Source organism: Euleptes europaea, chromosome 9, assembly GCF_029931775.1.
Source record: "Euleptes europaea isolate rEulEur1 chromosome 9, rEulEur1.hap1, whole genome shotgun sequence".
NCBI classification, from domain to species: domain Eukaryota; kingdom Metazoa; phylum Chordata; class Lepidosauria; order Squamata; family Sphaerodactylidae; genus Euleptes; species Euleptes europaea.
Genome location: NC_079320.1, coordinates 23322674 through 23339674, shown reverse-complemented (window position 1 = coordinate 23339674; position 17001 = coordinate 23322674). Strand labels below are relative to the sequence as shown.

The 17001-nt window shown below is 42.6% G+C and overlaps 1 protein-coding gene across 1 annotated transcript; it reads right to left on the bottom strand.

Moving 5' to 3' along the window:
• Positions 1-1110: 1110 nt before the first annotated feature.
• On the bottom strand, positions 1111-16483 carry CISD2 (CDGSH iron sulfur domain 2). Its single transcript, XM_056855656.1, has 3 exons — positions 16380-16483; positions 2873-3087; positions 1111-1368 (listed from the first exon to the last, which is right to left on the bottom strand). The coding sequence occupies exons 1-3, from the start codon at positions 16480-16482 to the stop codon at positions 1279-1281; spliced, it is 408 nt and encodes a 135-aa protein (XP_056711634.1). The 5' UTR covers position 16483; the 3' UTR covers positions 1111-1278.
• Positions 16484-17001: the final 518 nt, after the last annotated feature.

Below are 17001 nucleotides of genomic sequence, written 5' to 3'. Positions count from 1 at the left end.
CACAGTTGTAATGCTGACATGAGTAGAAGTCGTTCCTAGGAAGTTTTGGTGGTGATAGGAGAAAAGAAGGAACCAAGGACTGTAATGGAAGTTTGGACCAAGTTATGTAGGAGTGTAGTGGATGTTTTGTAGTTGATGTTTTGATATGCTTGAGATAAGAAAAGTTAAAGGTGGTCCACTAAGTTCACAACAACAGTGGGGCCACAGGGAAACTGGGGTATAACAGAAAGTGTTCCAGAGTGTAACATAATGGAATCACATAGGTTAAAATCTGAACATATTGTACTTTTCTTGTTTGGGACACAGTGATGTGAATTTGTTTTTATCTGGGTGGCAGCCTCATTTTTTGTTGCCTACATAGCTAATGTTTTCCACATATTGTCCAATATAGGCAGTTGTTTGCAGCAACATGGATTGCATAAGTAGATTATGCTATTTCTCCATTTAACAGTTTTATACTTATGGGGGTCTGTTATCTATTTACCCAACCCTGCAACATAAATATGAGGAGCAAAACTCTTTACACCAAAGACCAGCCGTGAATCTTATAAAGGTACAACCTGTATTGCTTCTGAAAACAGAAAATAGATGGCGACAAAGGTAATGTCCACAGGAGACATATTAACCACTTTCCATGTGGGTTAATCATTGTCATCCAACAAATCCCAAGAACCGTGGGTCTGAAAGAGGCTATGATACCACACCTCACTCAACTTCCATTGCAGTTGTACGTTTCAAGCATGGATGGGACTTATTGGTCAATTTCACACTTACAGAACTGGTAAAGATTTAAGCCACAGCTCTTCTGCTCATGGAAGAATAAGGATAACCCCAATGTCAGAACAAGGAATTATCTTCTACAGCTCCCCTAGTTCTTTGGTGGAAGTTAACGGCAGTTCAGCTGGTTCTAAACCCAGTTACATTTGCAGTGTAGAAGTGCCCATAGGTAGTGGGACGCTAATGGAATAAGAGTAGTGGCACACATATAGTCTAATGTTTTATTTCAGGATGTTCATATCAAACAGGTTAAATGGAAACACTGGGAATGGTAATTCTGTTATGCTGATTGACACCAATGTTTAGGGGGAAGTTTTTATAATGTTAAGACATTTGTCAGACCATACAAAATATAGGAACATCTTTAGCCCAGACTATAAATCTAAAGAAACCTAAAAAGATATCAAAAGTCAAGACTACAGCAATTCTTAGACTGAAAGCACTACCACATAAGGGGTAACAGTAGACCTTCCTTTCAGTCATGGTTTAGTGAAGGAGTTGCTAGACTTCTTTCTTCTTGAGTATCAATGGACCCACATTATCGCCCGTTGACTCATTGTGCTTGTTGTGAGAGCCATCACAGACAGGGAACTGAAAAGGGGGGAAAAGGGAAGGTAGAGGTAACTAACTTGTGTATTGTGGTGATATTTATGGAAAGCTTTACATTTGTGAGCCTAGGTTATTTATAACTGTACCAGAATACAATCCACACAACCAGAATTGGATGTCAAACATTAGTTTAAGAGAGAGAGACAGGAAAAGATCCAGGCGGCAAGATTATTGTTTATTCTATTTTTATCCCACTCTTAACTAAATGGTTCACAAGGCAGATTTTTATCAAATTAAAAAATTTCAAAACTCACAATATAATATATAGTAAAACAAAAATAAACCTGACAGTGTTAAAGTAGTTTTGGGAATGGCAGCAAATACCTTACAGTGAATATACTTTTGCAGCACTCATAACCAGAGACATCAAATAATTTCAGAGAGAAACATAATATAGTGGTTACAATAAATCCAGTAGAACAGAAGCAAGCAAGAAGAAGGAAAAAATATTAGAACCTACATATAACAACGAATAGGCTAGAACAGGCATGTTTTGTCCTGGCACTGAAAACTTAGAAGGCTTTGTGCCGGGTGAATGGTTGAAGGGAGGGCATTTTACAACTTCGGAGCCCCCACTAAGAAGGCCTTGCCTTCTGAACAACTCAGCTCATCTGTGGAAGAGGGGAAATTTGAAGCAGGACTTCCAAAGAATATTTTGCTGGGCAAGTTCATATGGAAGGAGGTGGGGTCCACTAAGTACCCTGATCCCAATCCATTTGGCATGCATTCAATCTAATAAGCCACTGTATGCCCTGCTTAGAATATTTTATGCACTTGCTCTGAACCACAGATCTGACAACCATTTAATGTCTCCCTACGAGCTCATGCTCACAGAAACTTGGGACTCGTGATTCTTAGGAATTTCAAAACATTTGCTTTAGTCCCAAAGAAGTTTACAGTCAGACTTAACAGCTGCAGAGTCTGTTGCCATACCGTGACCTATTATGCCCTTCCATCACTACAGCTTTCCTTCTAGAGTCTTTTCACATAGTCTTGGCTACGCCTACATGCTTACCTCCCACCCTCTTCCTGAAGCAACACAATCATCACATAGAAAGTCAGACACAACTGCTCCATGGGTGCAAGTGTAACTGGGATGCAGATGCACAATTCAGACATCATACCAAACCATGGTTAAACAAGCAATGGCTGGATGTGATGTCTGAATTGACACCATGGCTTGTGAATGGCTGGCAAACCAGATTTGGAAACCATGGCTTCAAATCTCTCCGGATTACAGTGGCAACACCTCCACAAAGTAATTTTTCAATTTAGGGTAACGATTTGGACCTGCAGGTGTCTTGGTGTGAACAACTGTGTGTCAAAAGTAATGCGGGAACCAAACTAGCACAAGAGAAAACGACACACTGCAAAAGTCTATTGGAAACTCCCACTGCATGGTCATGACAATACCGTATCATGCAAGTTATGAATCATGGTAACAAAAAGAGAATCCTTCAACATTACATTGAACAAAGTGACTCACCGTTTTCGAGCGCCAACACCTGCAGTACACTGCCTTCGTGTGACAGAGATCCTCAATGTTGATTTCGTTCACTACTTTGGGATTCTCCTTCTGGATTTTGAGATTAATCAAGCTATCCCTCTGCGTCTTCTTTTTCGGAAGGAATGGACGGACAGCGAGATATCCGAGCAGAGCGAGGACACCCAGGAAAGGTAGTAACCGCAGCCATTCTGAAACTGAGCACATAACCAGATTTTAAGGTTTTCGGCACCATGAACAGTTTCCAGCATTAGTTGCTATCTAACTAGCCTGTTCCAAGGAGATCGCTAGGTCCTACCCTTGCAGCAGCCATAACATGTAGTGCCATCCTGCACATAGTTCCAGTGCCTGGCAGGGGAAGCATTAACTGCCTTCAGAAAATAGCGGCACTGTCATGGAAACTCTCCTCACTGTACATCAGAATGAGGTGGCTGTAGACATAGAGGTACATAAAGTATACATATGTTTAAGACGTTTAATAGAAGATATGGCATTAGATCTTCTTAAGTTTAGTTGATGTGGACGCTCAGTGGTTGAAACATAATCTTGTTCACTTTAGAAAATCTTGAGATGAAGTAATGTTTAGTATGATACAATATTTTGTAATTTCTTTTATTTTCAATTTAATCTATGTAGAAGCTTGGAGGATGATGTATATTTGATCATCCATTTTTCCCCTTCCCTTCTTTTCCTTTCTGTACCCCTCATATAAAATAAAATAAAGAATGAGATTGCTGGAGTGATACATTACAACTCTGGCTAGGTTAGTAATTTCCAGTAGTCTCTATGCCATACCTGCAATTTGTGCTCTGGCTCCCTCCCCCACAAAACACTCTAGGCCAGCAGGTGGGAAACAAGGAAAAAAGAAGGCAGCCCTTGCCTGACTTTCCAAAGCCGCTAATTTTTATATGGCACCTATTTCTCGGTTCCAGTCACACCTCAGCGTATTAAATGGTGCTAACTGTGCTCCTTTTGAAGGATATCCATATTCTCAAAATAGTGCAAAAGAAGTGGAGTTTCTGGAAAACAATACACCTGGAAATCTTGAGAAATACATTAGTGAACTGAGAGCGAGAGACATACTAGTCAATAGTGCTATTCTCTTTTTCATGATTTCTCTGTAGATCATTCCAGAGCATCTCCCTGACAATGTCTTTCTAAAATAAACACCACTGCATTGCAAAAATGCTTATGATAATGCTATCCTTCACACTGATGACAAGCAGTGCTGTGTAATTTAAATTTTTGGTGATACAGAACTTTCCCCCCACTGGAATATGCCAGGTTTGCTCAAACCATGTTTTTAAACAATTGTTAAAAACATTTTTGTTGCTCTGAGCTATTGCTAAGATGAAAGCTGTTGCATGTTGTATATTCTTCTGCCCTTTTACATCACGCTCATTTAAATGGGTGTCGAGGGTAAATTTTATGCTGTTTTATAATATTTCACCTTGATTCTGAGAGTCACATGGCTGCCTGCATGAATGGAAATTAAAATGTATATAAAGAAAAAGTATAATGTAATAGCTATAACTGAAGACGACTAGACCACAGACAAGAAATATTAGATTAACTCTGATTCACAAGACAAGGTGGCTGACTCCTTGGTACCCTCTAGCTGACTCCAAAGAGCTCACTGGTTCAACATCAGTACCAGCTCTATCACAACATGTTAAATGAAAAAATAAAGATCTACACCATCATTATGTAGTTCAGTTTGCTCTGCCTTACTTATTCACCTGATTGCAGTTTTTTTGTATGAGTGAACTCGTTCCTGCAAAATTGGTCCCCAGAAATCTTAACCTGGCTTCATTGGGAGGAAAGTAGAAAGGAAGGATTGAAGTGGGAAGGGAATCTAAGACAAGGATGATATTTGCCCATGCAGACATCACATTACATTGCGGATAATCTGGAGCGAATGACAGTCTTTCATGAATGTGTGTTGTGTAGCCTCACTGAAACAAATGAGAGTTGTGCCACTGGGTTCATGCAAGAAATGCTTCTTGGAGGCAACTGCATCATTGTTGTATTTTTGATGTGAGCATATGCTGTAAACAAGGGCCTAGAGCTTTGCATGTGGGTTAGGGCTTCATATTCTAACCCTCTACAGATTCCAGCTCTGCCACTGTTTTAGGACTAAAAGTTTGGGATCCAAAATACCTACTTCCTCCAGGAACATAATTTGCAGTTCCTACAGGGAAAGTGTTCAAATGTAGCTGAGCTGTATGCTATAGCTGTGGCTCCTAAAGAAAGCACACATGAAGGAAAACCATCCTTTGTGTTCCAGTTCCCCACTCCCGTAAAGTTTAGTTGCCCCTGAAAGAATAATGGTGTCCTACTTTCTTCCTGCCCTGACCTGGATGGCCCAGGCTAGCCTGCTCTCGTCAGATCTCAGAAGTTAAGCAGGGTCAGTCCTGGTTAGCACTTGGATGGGAGACCACCAAGGACTACCAGTGTCATTATGCAGAGGAAGGCAATGGCACACCACCTCTGTTAGTCTCTTGCCTTGAAAACCCTACTGGGTTGCCATAAGTCGGCTGCAACTTGACAGCACTTTACACACATACACCTTCTTCCCAACTGGTGGACTACAATATGGTACTTTTCCTCCTCCCTCAACCATTGTCACTCTAAGGGAAAGATTAACCCTATGTTTTACGTATACATTTGACTTCCTTGGGAATATTCATTATGAGGTTCTGACAGTAAAATCCTTAGCACAATTATTTAACTATACATAGCATTACCTGTATCTGTCCTTGTGTTCCCCCTTGGTTCAGTGGCCAAGGGCAAAAATTATCACTCTCAACTTGGGTAGTTTCAAACAGCTGTTTTCCTGACTAACCAAGGCTCTCTCTCTGACAGGCTTTGGAAATGTCACAGTGACACACCTTTGACTTACGCACTGATTTTTTTTTTAACAATAAATGCTATGCTCTTTGATCAGCCAGCCTGCACTGATCATACACTTCACAAGAAACTTTGGCTACCCAACCTCCTTTTGATAAACCACAGACTAGAAAACAACCAAGCTATCTAATCAAATCGACACGTATTCAAATCCTTTTCCAACCTATGATTTTAGACATAGGAGGGACTTGCAGGAACATACACACACGCTTAAAGCTAGAACCCAAAGTATACATTATCTCCGCATAAAATCCGCACATTTCCAATAAAGCACACTTTGAGAATCTAGAGCATTGCTCCAAAAAGCAGAAGTTTAATTCGGCATTGCGAGACCACAAAAACTTTCTTCCCCACAAGCTTGGCTCCTATTTAGCCACCTTTGGGGGTCATGTCGGTGTATATTGTACCTACATTAAAAAATGAATCAAGATTGATGTGAGTAGGCTGGCTATCACGTTCAAGCTTTTTGCCTGCTTAAAATGGCTACATTTACTTGACTAATTTATTTTGCTTTTCAACAAAATCTCTTCTTAAAATAACACTGGGCCAAAAAAATGAGGGTGTGTGTGTCTGAACCTAACAGTGGGTTGTTCTATAGCCATACATGAAAACAGAAAGGGCCAAAACCATAATATTAGAGAGGGTGTTTTTTGAAAAAATCTCAATAACTCGGAATAATTGAAGAAGGCGGATGAGTTTCATTCACACCATCATTCGCACCAAACAGTACAGATACATATGGAAGAAAATCGATGTTTTTTCAAGCCCTCTTTCCACCTCAGAATGTATAGGTCTCTCTTGAAACAAGTTGTGTTCTGAGAACCTGTTTCATTTTGAAGATTTTATCAACAGGCACATTGATTCACTCACTACTCTTTTATTAGCTTCTGAAGCAAAAGACACGTTTTAATGCATTCTCATTCAACAAAAAATAACTTTAAAAGGATGTTACAACTAGAAAGTGTTTTGTTCCAGAATGCCATTATAAGGGCTTGAATTTCTCTCCCTCCAATACAGTTGTACATACTAAGTTTGAAATTACAGGGGAGAGAGCCCCTGAGATATTCCACAGGAAGGAACTAACATTGTTCTGTGTATCCATGGGGACTAGTATTTTCCCCACTTAGTAGCACATTTGTACTGTACAACAACAGTGGCTCATTGGTCTTTGTATATATAGTGGATCCTCATCAGTCATGGATTCCTTGCTTGTGATTTCACCTATTCACAATTTGCAGTTTGATCACATGATGCAATCTCCAGTCTGTTTTTTTCTCCCACTGTGTCATCATCATAATCACTTTTTTGTTGTCAAATTGCACCCAACTCAATCAATCAAGTACCTTTATTGGCATAAAAAACAACAACATTTGGCTAATACAGTGACAGCACCCAACTCATGAAGACCCCCATAAGGTTTTCAAGGTAAGAGATGTTCAGAGGGGGTTTGCCATTGCCTGCCTCCACGTCACGACCCTGGTATTCCTTGGTGGTCTCCCATCCAAATACTAACCATGGCTGACCCTGCTTAGCTTCCGAGATCTGGCAAGACTGGGCTAGCTTGGGATATCATAATTACCACGTCATTAAATTTTGTAAGAAATGTGTTTTGTTTTGTTTTTGATGCTGGGATGCCTTGTAATATGTTGCCATTCACAGTGATCCCAGGAACTGATCCCTTGCAAAAGGTGAGGGTCTACTGTATCTCTAAAGCTTGCAGAAAAGGGAACAATGCCCAGGAAGCTATATATGGTATCTATTTTCTTCTCCTTGGTTAAATAATCTAATAAAGGCTATTGTCAGGATGATGCTTGATAAAATAGAGTGCAATAATGTGAAAATATCCTTTATGTTTAGCCAACCGACATTGTTCACTTAGGTCCTGGATTAAGAGATTCCAGAAACATTAGTGCATCTACTTGCTTTGTGCAAATAAACAGGCTTTTCATATGAACAACCATAAGCATGGACAACAAATCCTCTGTTCCTCAGACCAAGCAGGCAAGCAAGCAAGAACATGCAGAACACAGTCATAGCCCTGAGCATATCATTAGATCAAAAAATACAGGATACTAGCAAAATTAAGTTCACTAAATGTTAACATAACAAGATAATGGAGACAATGGAATAAAAGCAAACTCCAAAGAAGGATCAGAATTGAACCAAAAAGGCATTAAAATTGCTGAACAATGGCTAACACTGAAACTTTCAAACCAAGGTCATATTCATACCATGGACGATGAAGGAAAAACAAAGGAACATTAACCAGCAAGAATATTTTTTTTTAAATGAAATCCCTCTCATCCGGAAGCTCAGCTACTCACAACTGACTGAACTAAAAGCTATCCTATTTGCAAATTTAAATTTTGTGCAAATTACTTCCTGAATTATGTCCTCTTCAAAGTTTAATCGGCAGAATGTTTTCCCTTCCAGTTTCAAGCAGCTGCTAGACAGCTTGGACTCACTATTGCCAAGGTAGTCCTGGCATTTCTGCAGAGTAAGTGCTCTGCAGACTGCAACTTCGAAATATGGGTAGGGATGAAAATAAGTATGTTCTTTCAGTTCTCTGATAGTGCCAAGAATAAATCAAAAGACTCGTGTAGATCCAAACCACAAACACATGTTTTTAGCAGGCTGATAAAGACTGCAACAATATTCCCCAACAACAGAATTTTGTCTTTGGGTGATTCCCATCCTCTAACCCACAAATGCCCAGCAGTCATTTCAAGTATCCCAGCAACCCATTCACAAGGCTGCGGCAACCCTCCATCTGCAAAAGCAATACATACATGTGAAAGATGCACCAAATGAATACAAGTGTAGGGAAAGCTGCACACCTTGCTGAATAATCAACTGGAAGATGTTAAGAGCTTGCTTAATTTCACATGTGTAAATTTAAGGAACTTCATGCTGGAGTAAAATTAAAAATGTATGTAAGTAACTATGATTGACAATAAGATTCAAGACAAACACTTTAATGAATAATTAACTTATAACATCCATTACCATGGAAGGAAAGGCCAGGTCTGAGAAGAACAGTACATGCTTTCTCTGCCTAGGACCCTGGAGACCTGCTACCAGTCAGAATGGGCAATACCAAATTGGGTGGACCAATTATTTGACTTGATATAAGGTGGCTTCATACAGTCAGGAGCTTATGATAATCACTTTAGCTCTGGTGGTTTGTTTTTTTAAAGTATCAGATATGTTCATAAAGGATAAGTTTCTCAACAGCTATTAGCCAGAATAACTAGAAGCCGAGTCTTCAATTTCAGAGATAGTCTCAAATTCCTGGGTGTGGAGATCAAAAAACAGAGAGTGGGTCACCTGGCCAGTGCTGGAGTCAGAATCCTGGACAAACTGGTCCTTTTGTTTGGTCCAGCAAGGCAGTTCTTGTCTTCTCAGCATCTTAGGTACACAAAAGAAGGCAAGACTATGAGCTTTCTTTTCTGCCGGAAAGCATCTAGAGGTGCACCAAATGTAGTTCTCAGAGACAGCTGTATATCTTCCTTTGACTCAGTCGCAAACACTCTGCAGGGAGCAGATAAAAGCTGCCAGACTACCACCATCAGTTTAATCAATCATACCAGCACAGAAAGCACAGTCATCATGAGGCCATAGTATACATTTCAGCAGAACATGAAGAGGAACTGAAAGAAGGAAGAGTCCCTGCACTGCAAGGCAAAGCCATGCTGGGTTATCTGCAAATTCTTTATTGCCATCTCTCCACCTTTCACCCACAGTGGTTCAACATTTAGGTTCTCTTGTGTCAAATTGTTTGTTTGCTAAATGCCAGCACAAGGATCCTAAGACGGTCAGAAGCAGAATAAAGCCATTGACCTCCTGGATTTTCTGACAGCTATAGATGCTAGATCAGGTTAATTCATGCCATCAAATTTCCAATTACTATGTATAGGTGTGAAAGCTGGACAATGAAGAAAGCTGCTAGGAAGAAAGTAGATTCCTTTGAAATGTGTGGTGTTGGAGAAGAGTGTTATGGATACCGTGGACTGCCAAAAAATAAACAAATCAGTGGGTTATAGATCAAATCAAGCCTGAACTGGTCCTAGAAACTAAAATGACTAAACTGAGGCTGTTGTACTTTGGTCACATTATGAGAAGACAAGAGTCACTGGAAAAGACAGTCATGCTAGGAAAAGTTGAGGGCAGCAGGAAAAGAGGACAACCCAAAAGAGATGGATTGACTCTATAAAGGAAGCTACAGCCCTCAATTTGCAAGACCTGAACAAGGCTGTTAAAGAGAGGACATTTTGGAGGACATTATGGGTCAATCCAGATCTAAAAATTGGGAAGAAATATTTTTTATGAAAGGCTTGGACCGATAGGGGGATTTTTACATTGGACCAATTGATAGGTTATGACAATGAGTTTTTGTCATTTTCTCAGCTGAGATCTTGCCACCTTATGTAGAATGGCAATACTTACAGTTGCAATGTTTGTTGGTAACAAAATACAGCCCCATAGCATTTGCAGTGCAATCCTAAGGAGAGTTACTCCAGTCTAAGCCCATTCATTTCATCCAGTTTACCTTCTCTTTGCAGCCCTTGACACGCATGGCTTTTGCTCACAGATGTCACATGATTCCTGACACAGTATCTTTGGTGGTCAAAATAGGCCCCTCTTCTATTTGGCCAGAAGTAAGGCTGGAAGGATCCAACCCAGTATCTCTGAAGAACGAGTAACACTATCTGGCTTCAGTGAAACTAATCGTTCCTTTCCTCACACACACTTTTAAGCAGGGATTTTACTGAAACATATCGGGATCGTACAATACAGTTCCCAACTGCGTCCAATTTACAACCTTCTGTTTGTATTAAGCAGCTTTAGTATGTGCAACGGAGCACAGTAAACATATGCTGACCTATATGAAAGATACATTGTACTGCTGAAACCTAACCTACGATTCCCAAAGGGGGCCCACATCTACTCGCTTTGGCAGCACATATACTGAGGAAACCCACAGGTTGATCCAAAAGCTGAATCTCCCAGTTCACTGGTTGATCTGCCTCACAACTGGGCAAAAAATAAATGACTTAAGGAGCCAGTTCAGTGGATAAGATTGGTCACAAACACTCATGGGGTTGCACTTACAGAACTAACCCAGGAATCGGATACTGAGACAAGTGTAGCAATATGGATCAAAGTGACAGAGCTGGCAACAATCTCATGAGAGCCATACAAAGCTCTTATGTATGACAGAAATCAGAGGGCAGAGCTCAGTGAGGCTGGAGTACAAACACGGATGCATCACCCAAAGCAACACAAGTTAGGCTGAGCGTGTGTGACTGGCCCAAGGTCACCCAGTGAGCGCCCATGGCAGAAGTGGGGATTCGAACCTGGTTCTCCCAGATCCCAGTCCGACACTCTAACCACTATCCAACACTGGCCGTTGTGGACCTTTAAAATACCTTTCCCCATAGCTGCTGGTGGATGCGGGGAAAGCAAGTGGGGTCCAGAAAACCCAGACCTGAATCGTTAGAAAATGTAATGTACATTCAGTTTTCTCCCTTCCCTGGAGTTGTTGCTGCCGCTGTAGAGGAGAAAGAATAAGATCTGTCAGCTGCAGCAGGCAGGAGGAGATGGAACAGTCACAACTGCTCCTTGTCTGCCCTGTCCCAATGTGGAGGAGGAGTGTCTGACAAAGGAGGGGAAAAGAAAGGAGGCATTTGTTATGGATAGATCCATTTCATTTTATGACAAAGCAGGCTTGCCCCGTTTTAAATTAGCAACAAAAATAATCAAGATACCTTTTCTGGCAAGGAGGTGACGCACAACCAGGACAGAAGAAGAAGAGTGAAATCACCATCCAGATACCACCTTTTGGTCGTCCTGACATAGCCTCTTATAGGGGAGGGGGAGCTCCAACGTTATTTCCAGGCCAACACCTCTCTCATCCTGCCTTGCACCCATAGCATATGCATTCACACACCTCTCTAATTTTCGTTTTGGATGAAAACACGCCTGTCAACTTTACTGAACGGTCACAAGCCCTCTGAGAGACAATTTTTAATTTGCACCCAAAGTTCTGATTGGGCCACTGAGGCGACTACCCAACTCAAAGAAGCATGTAAATAGGGGAGGTCAAAGGATGCAAAGCTGGGTCTTGCCTCATTTTTTCTCTGTCTTGTATTTACCTCGCCCAGATGCTGGGTTGGGGAAGCCTTGATCCGTCTGTCAAGGGGGGAGAGATGACTGTACATTGTAAGTAGCTCTAGCTAGCAATTCTCTCTCTCTCTCTGTATGTGTGTGTGTGTAGATCTAGCTAGCAATTCTGAAGTGTAAGGATGTGTCACTGGCCACCAAGACTAGATTAATTCATGCCATCGTATTCCCTTTTACTATGTATGGGTGTGAAAGCTGGACAGTGAAGAAAGCTGATAGGAAGAAAATAGATTCCTTTGAAATGTGGTGTTGGAGGAGAGTGTTACGGATACTGTGGACTGCCAAAAAAACAAATCAGTGGGTTATAGATCAAATTAAGCCTGAATTGTCCCTAGAAGTTAAAATGACTAAACTGAGGCTATCGTATTTTGGTCACATTATGAGAAGGCAAGAGTAACTAGAAAAGACAGTCATGCTAGGAAACGTTGAGGGCAGCAGGAAAAGAGGAAAACCCAACAAGAGATGGATTGACTCTATAGAGGAAGCCACAGCCCTCAATTTGCAAGATCTGAATAAGGCTGTCAAAGATAGGACATTTTGGAGGACTTTAATTCATAGGGTTAGGACTTTAATTCATATGGTCGCCATGAGTTGGAAGCGACTTGATGGCACTTAACATACACACTGCTAGCAATTGTGTGTGTATATATGTGTGTGTGTGTGTGTGTGGATCTAACTAGCAATTGTGTGTGTAGTGTGTAATGGGAGAGAGGCAGGATATAAACCTAAAATATAAATATTGTATTTGCTAGTATTCAGTATTATTCCACCGGTCTATAAATCCTAAATAACCTGTGTTTTTAGTATGTATGCTTAATAAATAAAAGCTATAAAAATCAGATATCTGGTCTAAGAGGGAATTCCTGGGAGAAAAAGTTACTCACGCATTGCTCAATAATCGTCTACCTTAAAGTACTGAAGTGAAAAGGAGATGTGGGAATAGTGGGCTTCATTCTCACACACGTCATAGCAGGATGTTCAAATAGGAAATACAGGGGCCAACTGTCTGTCCATTACTGAGCATTGCCCACTATTAATCTCCCAGCGATGGCTGCAAGAAAATCAACCAAGGATCATAGGTTTAAGATCAAATGCCTAAGACTGGCATGCAGAAGAGTGAATGGGCGGCCAATGAGATTCATCACAGGATCGGCCCAAATGTCCAGGCGATGGAGTAGCTCCTTCACTGCAGCTGCTGGGGTTTGCCAGTGCCAGCTGACCTCTGGGTTTGGAGCTATGTCATGGCTGCAGAGAAGGCAAACCCTGTTGCCATGTTGGGACAAAAGAGGACTATCTCAGAAGGCCTCTGGAGTAGACTGGAAAACATGCACAGAAACAACGAGGCAGGGATGATTTGCCCCAGAGCATAAGGTGCCGAGTTGTTTTCTGTTGCCCCAGAAGGGCAGACCAGAACCAATGGGTTGAAATTAAATCAAAAGAGTTTCTGTCTAGACATTAGGAAGAATTTTCTAACAGTTGAGAGCGGTTTCTCTGTGGAACAGGCTTCCTCGGGAGGTGGTAAGCTCTCCTTCCCTGGAGGTTTTTAAGCAGAGGCTAGATGGCCATCTGTCAGCAATGGTGATTCTATGACCTTAAGCAGATCATGAGAGGGAAGGCATCTTGGCCATCTTATGGGCATGGAGTAAGGGTCACTGGGAGTGTGGGTGTGGAGGTAGTTGTGATTTTCCTGCATTGTGCAGGGGGTTGGACTAGATGACCCTGGTGGTCCCTTCCAACTTTATGATTCTATAAGAGGCAGCTCTTCCCCAGGACCAGTTCTCTGGGCCCCATTTTGGAAGTGCATCTCAGGACCTCTGTCAGTGGGGTCCCACCGCTGTTCTGTGGGCTGCAGCCGATTCTTGACTATGTTGACCCCGACCCAAAGCCAGAAGGAGGGGTTAGCTTGAATGTTATGAGCTACCTAGGAAAGGAAGCTAGTGACAAACAGAGGAGGTGATAAAGGGAAAAAAGGAGCATTTAAAGAACCTTACATTTGAAGATGCCCTCTGTATTATGAGGTTAATAAAATGAAACTACCGCTATGGCTACTGACAGGAAGGGCAAGCAAAACAACATTCTGTCTTTACTCAGCACATTTGCCCCTACAGCCTTCAAATTGTGCCTATCCTGATTAACAAGATTCCAGCCCTGTTAGCCTACACTGCCTGCTATTCATGAATGCTCGTTTAGCCTCTGGTGCCTTTAGATTTATGAGCCAGTTGAGCCTACAGATTGTGCATAGCTGGTGGTGAGATATAAAATTCAGAGATAGGAGAGACAGAGATGCTGTGCCGGTTTGGGGAAACTGCTCTGACTTAATGCCTGCTCCATCCTCATGAGGATGTTTTGGCGAGGGAAAAACAAAAAAAATCAACACACAATTCTAAGTGGTACAGAAACTTGTGCAACGAGCTCTCTTTTCTTTTGCTGCATCAGAAAAACACATCACAGGAGATGAATGTGTCTACAGGAAATCAAGAAAAGAATAAAGCGGCAGAGGTATATGGAATTCTGTCTCCTCTGCCAAGACAGTGATCATTCCCTGAAATGACTAGTAGCTTCCATGTTATATATTTTGAACCCCCACAGCATCTCCATGGAGGTCTTTACTACTGCCCTGTCCCACATGGGGTTTTTTGTCCATTCGAGTCCCTTGATTTTCAGAATAGCCATTTGAAGCATTCAAAAGTGACTTTTCCACCAGTGGAATAGTTAGATGGATCCAACCCAATATTATGTCTCTCAGCCTTCAGGATCAATGTGACTTTACAACACATTGATGCTCTATTGAGAGGATTTTTAGGCTCACCTCCTTTAGCCTTTTGACATGTTGTTTAGGGCCACTTTGCACCTGTGATAATCACATGCTTATGTATGTTTTTGCTGCATTTGCACATGTTGGGGAGCTAAAAATAATCACACCTTTCCTTATCCATGCTCTGGAAAACAAAGTACATGTAGCAGGATACCTACATCAGCAGCCGTGTCATCATGAACTACATATAGCTGTCTTGTATTTTCCTGCACAGACATGCTTTATAGGTAGGAAAATCTTAACAAGCAATTAATTCCTGGGGATACGAGGGGGAGGAGAATCAGTGGTGTGTTGTGAAGAAAATACAGGGTAATTCCCATTTATTCTTGATTAATCAAAAATTAATCAGCACACTCCCTGGTCTGTACTAACAATCAATGCTATGGATTTGAATTGCTGCATATAAATATGCATGGAAAAGGCATAAGACACGAATACTCACCAGACGTTACCTTGTTGCAGTTGTGACAGGCTGGTCAAAGGAGACTGAAAGGTTAGCTAAGCTCCATTAAATAATTTTGTGTACGATCCCCTTGAGCCAGTTGTGCTTCATGTGATACACTTGTATTGCACGCTAATTCATTTGGAAAACTCATACATGCAAATGCACACTTACTACTCATTGAAATGTACACTTGCTTACATGTATGGATCAAAAATTGGTGGGGGGATTCTTTTCACTGTACCAATGAGCAGATAGGTAAAAAGGTTCAAGGGATTACCATTTTGTATTAACAACTTTATGCGTCTACTGTGAGCATTTGCACGCTGAACAAGGAGGCTGAAACCTGCTACACATGTGCGGGTACAGTTCTACACCGAGTTAAGTGTGCTCTATCAAAGAGTTCACTCAACAAAATCAGTGAGTTCAGGCACAGAGCTGCAGCCTTCCCCGTGAACAAGCCCCGCCAAACTTGGCAGGTTTTACTTTTGAAACAAACTTCTTGCACCTCCTGTGCCGCTTAAGAACGCACGGCTGAATTAGAAACAACTCTCAACTTGCAACCAACTACCAGAAGGCACAAAGGCAGAAAAAGGTATTCAGGTCAGGAACAGGCAAGGAAAGGAAGGAACAAAAAACGGTGGGGGCAGGGACTGATGAAGAAGGGAAGGAAACTGAATGGAGCCGAAGCCTTTACATATGAGAGAGAGAAATACATCAAGGGGGCATTAAAATAAGGGTACTTTGGAACTCTGGATTCTTATTACCCAAAGAACTAAAACCTTTATTTACCAATCCTAACTGAGGCTGTTTAAGGAACATAATTAACTTTTACGCGTGGGAGGTTTTGCCTTGGATCTGCTGCTCTCCAGATGCCCGCTGTTCCGATCCGCATTCTCAAAACTCGGCCCAGGGGCATCTTTTTGAGTTTCGGAAATTGGGATGGGGCAAACGGGCATCTAGGGAGCGACCAACGCAAGCTCGAGCCTCCCGCGCGTAGACGGCCAACGCGTTTCGTTGCCTCCAAGGACAGGGGGTCGAGCGCGTTTGCAATGCAAAGCGGAGCACGTTTGCAAAGGGGAGCCCGGCCCTGCCGCCCCCAGGCTCCATCCCCCGCCCGCCGATCCTGCCCCCCTCACCTGTAAGCCGGAGGAAACCGCTGATGCTTTCGGGCAGGGGCAGGCGCTTGAGGTAGGCGGGCAGCTGCACTTTAACAATGCGGGCCAAGCTGTCCAGCACCATGGCGCGGCGGTGCTGCCGATGCGGGAGTCACTCGCATGCCAGGCTCCACTTTGCCCTCTTGCTTCCCCCTCGGAGGAGAGCCCTCGCCCCGCAGGGAGCATGCGCGCACCGTGATGCTGATGCCGACGAGGGCCGGGAGGAAGAGGGCTGTTTTTGGGGAGGGGCTTCGGTCCGCCCCCCCCTCCGGGGGCTCGTCACGGGGAGGGGTGGGGCGTCTACGCCCGGCTCGTAGGGAGGAACTAACGGCGAAGAAAGTGGGCTGCGGCACGTAGCTCTCTCGTTTTGAAGCGTTGCTTTGCAAGGGGCGAGCCTGGTCTCGGAACGGAGACGACTCTGGCGCCATCTCTGCACGGGAGGCTTTTTTTGCCTTGGACTTGCTGCTTGCTACATGCACATTTCCCCCATCTGAATTCTCGGAACTCCGCATGGGGGTTTATTTTTGAGTTTTGAGAATTCGGTTGGGGGGAATGTGCATCTGTGTGTGGGGGTCAAGTGCCGCCAAGTCGCTTCCGACTCATG

Excerpts from the sequence above, each read along its gene's own strand:
- CISD2 (XM_056855656.1), bottom strand. The coding sequence starts at position 16,482 with ATGGTGCTGGACAGCTTGGCCCGCATTGTTAAAGTGCAGCTGCCCGCC. Across the intron at positions 3,088-16,379 it reads CGGTTTCCTCCGGCTTACAG|TTTCAGAATGGCTGCGGTTA; the intron begins GTGAGGGGGGCA and ends TTATGTGCTCAG. Across the intron at positions 1,369-2,872 it reads GGTGTTGGCGCTCGAAAACG|TTCCCTGTCTGTGATGGCTC; the intron begins GTGAGTCACTTT and ends CCCCCTTTTCAG.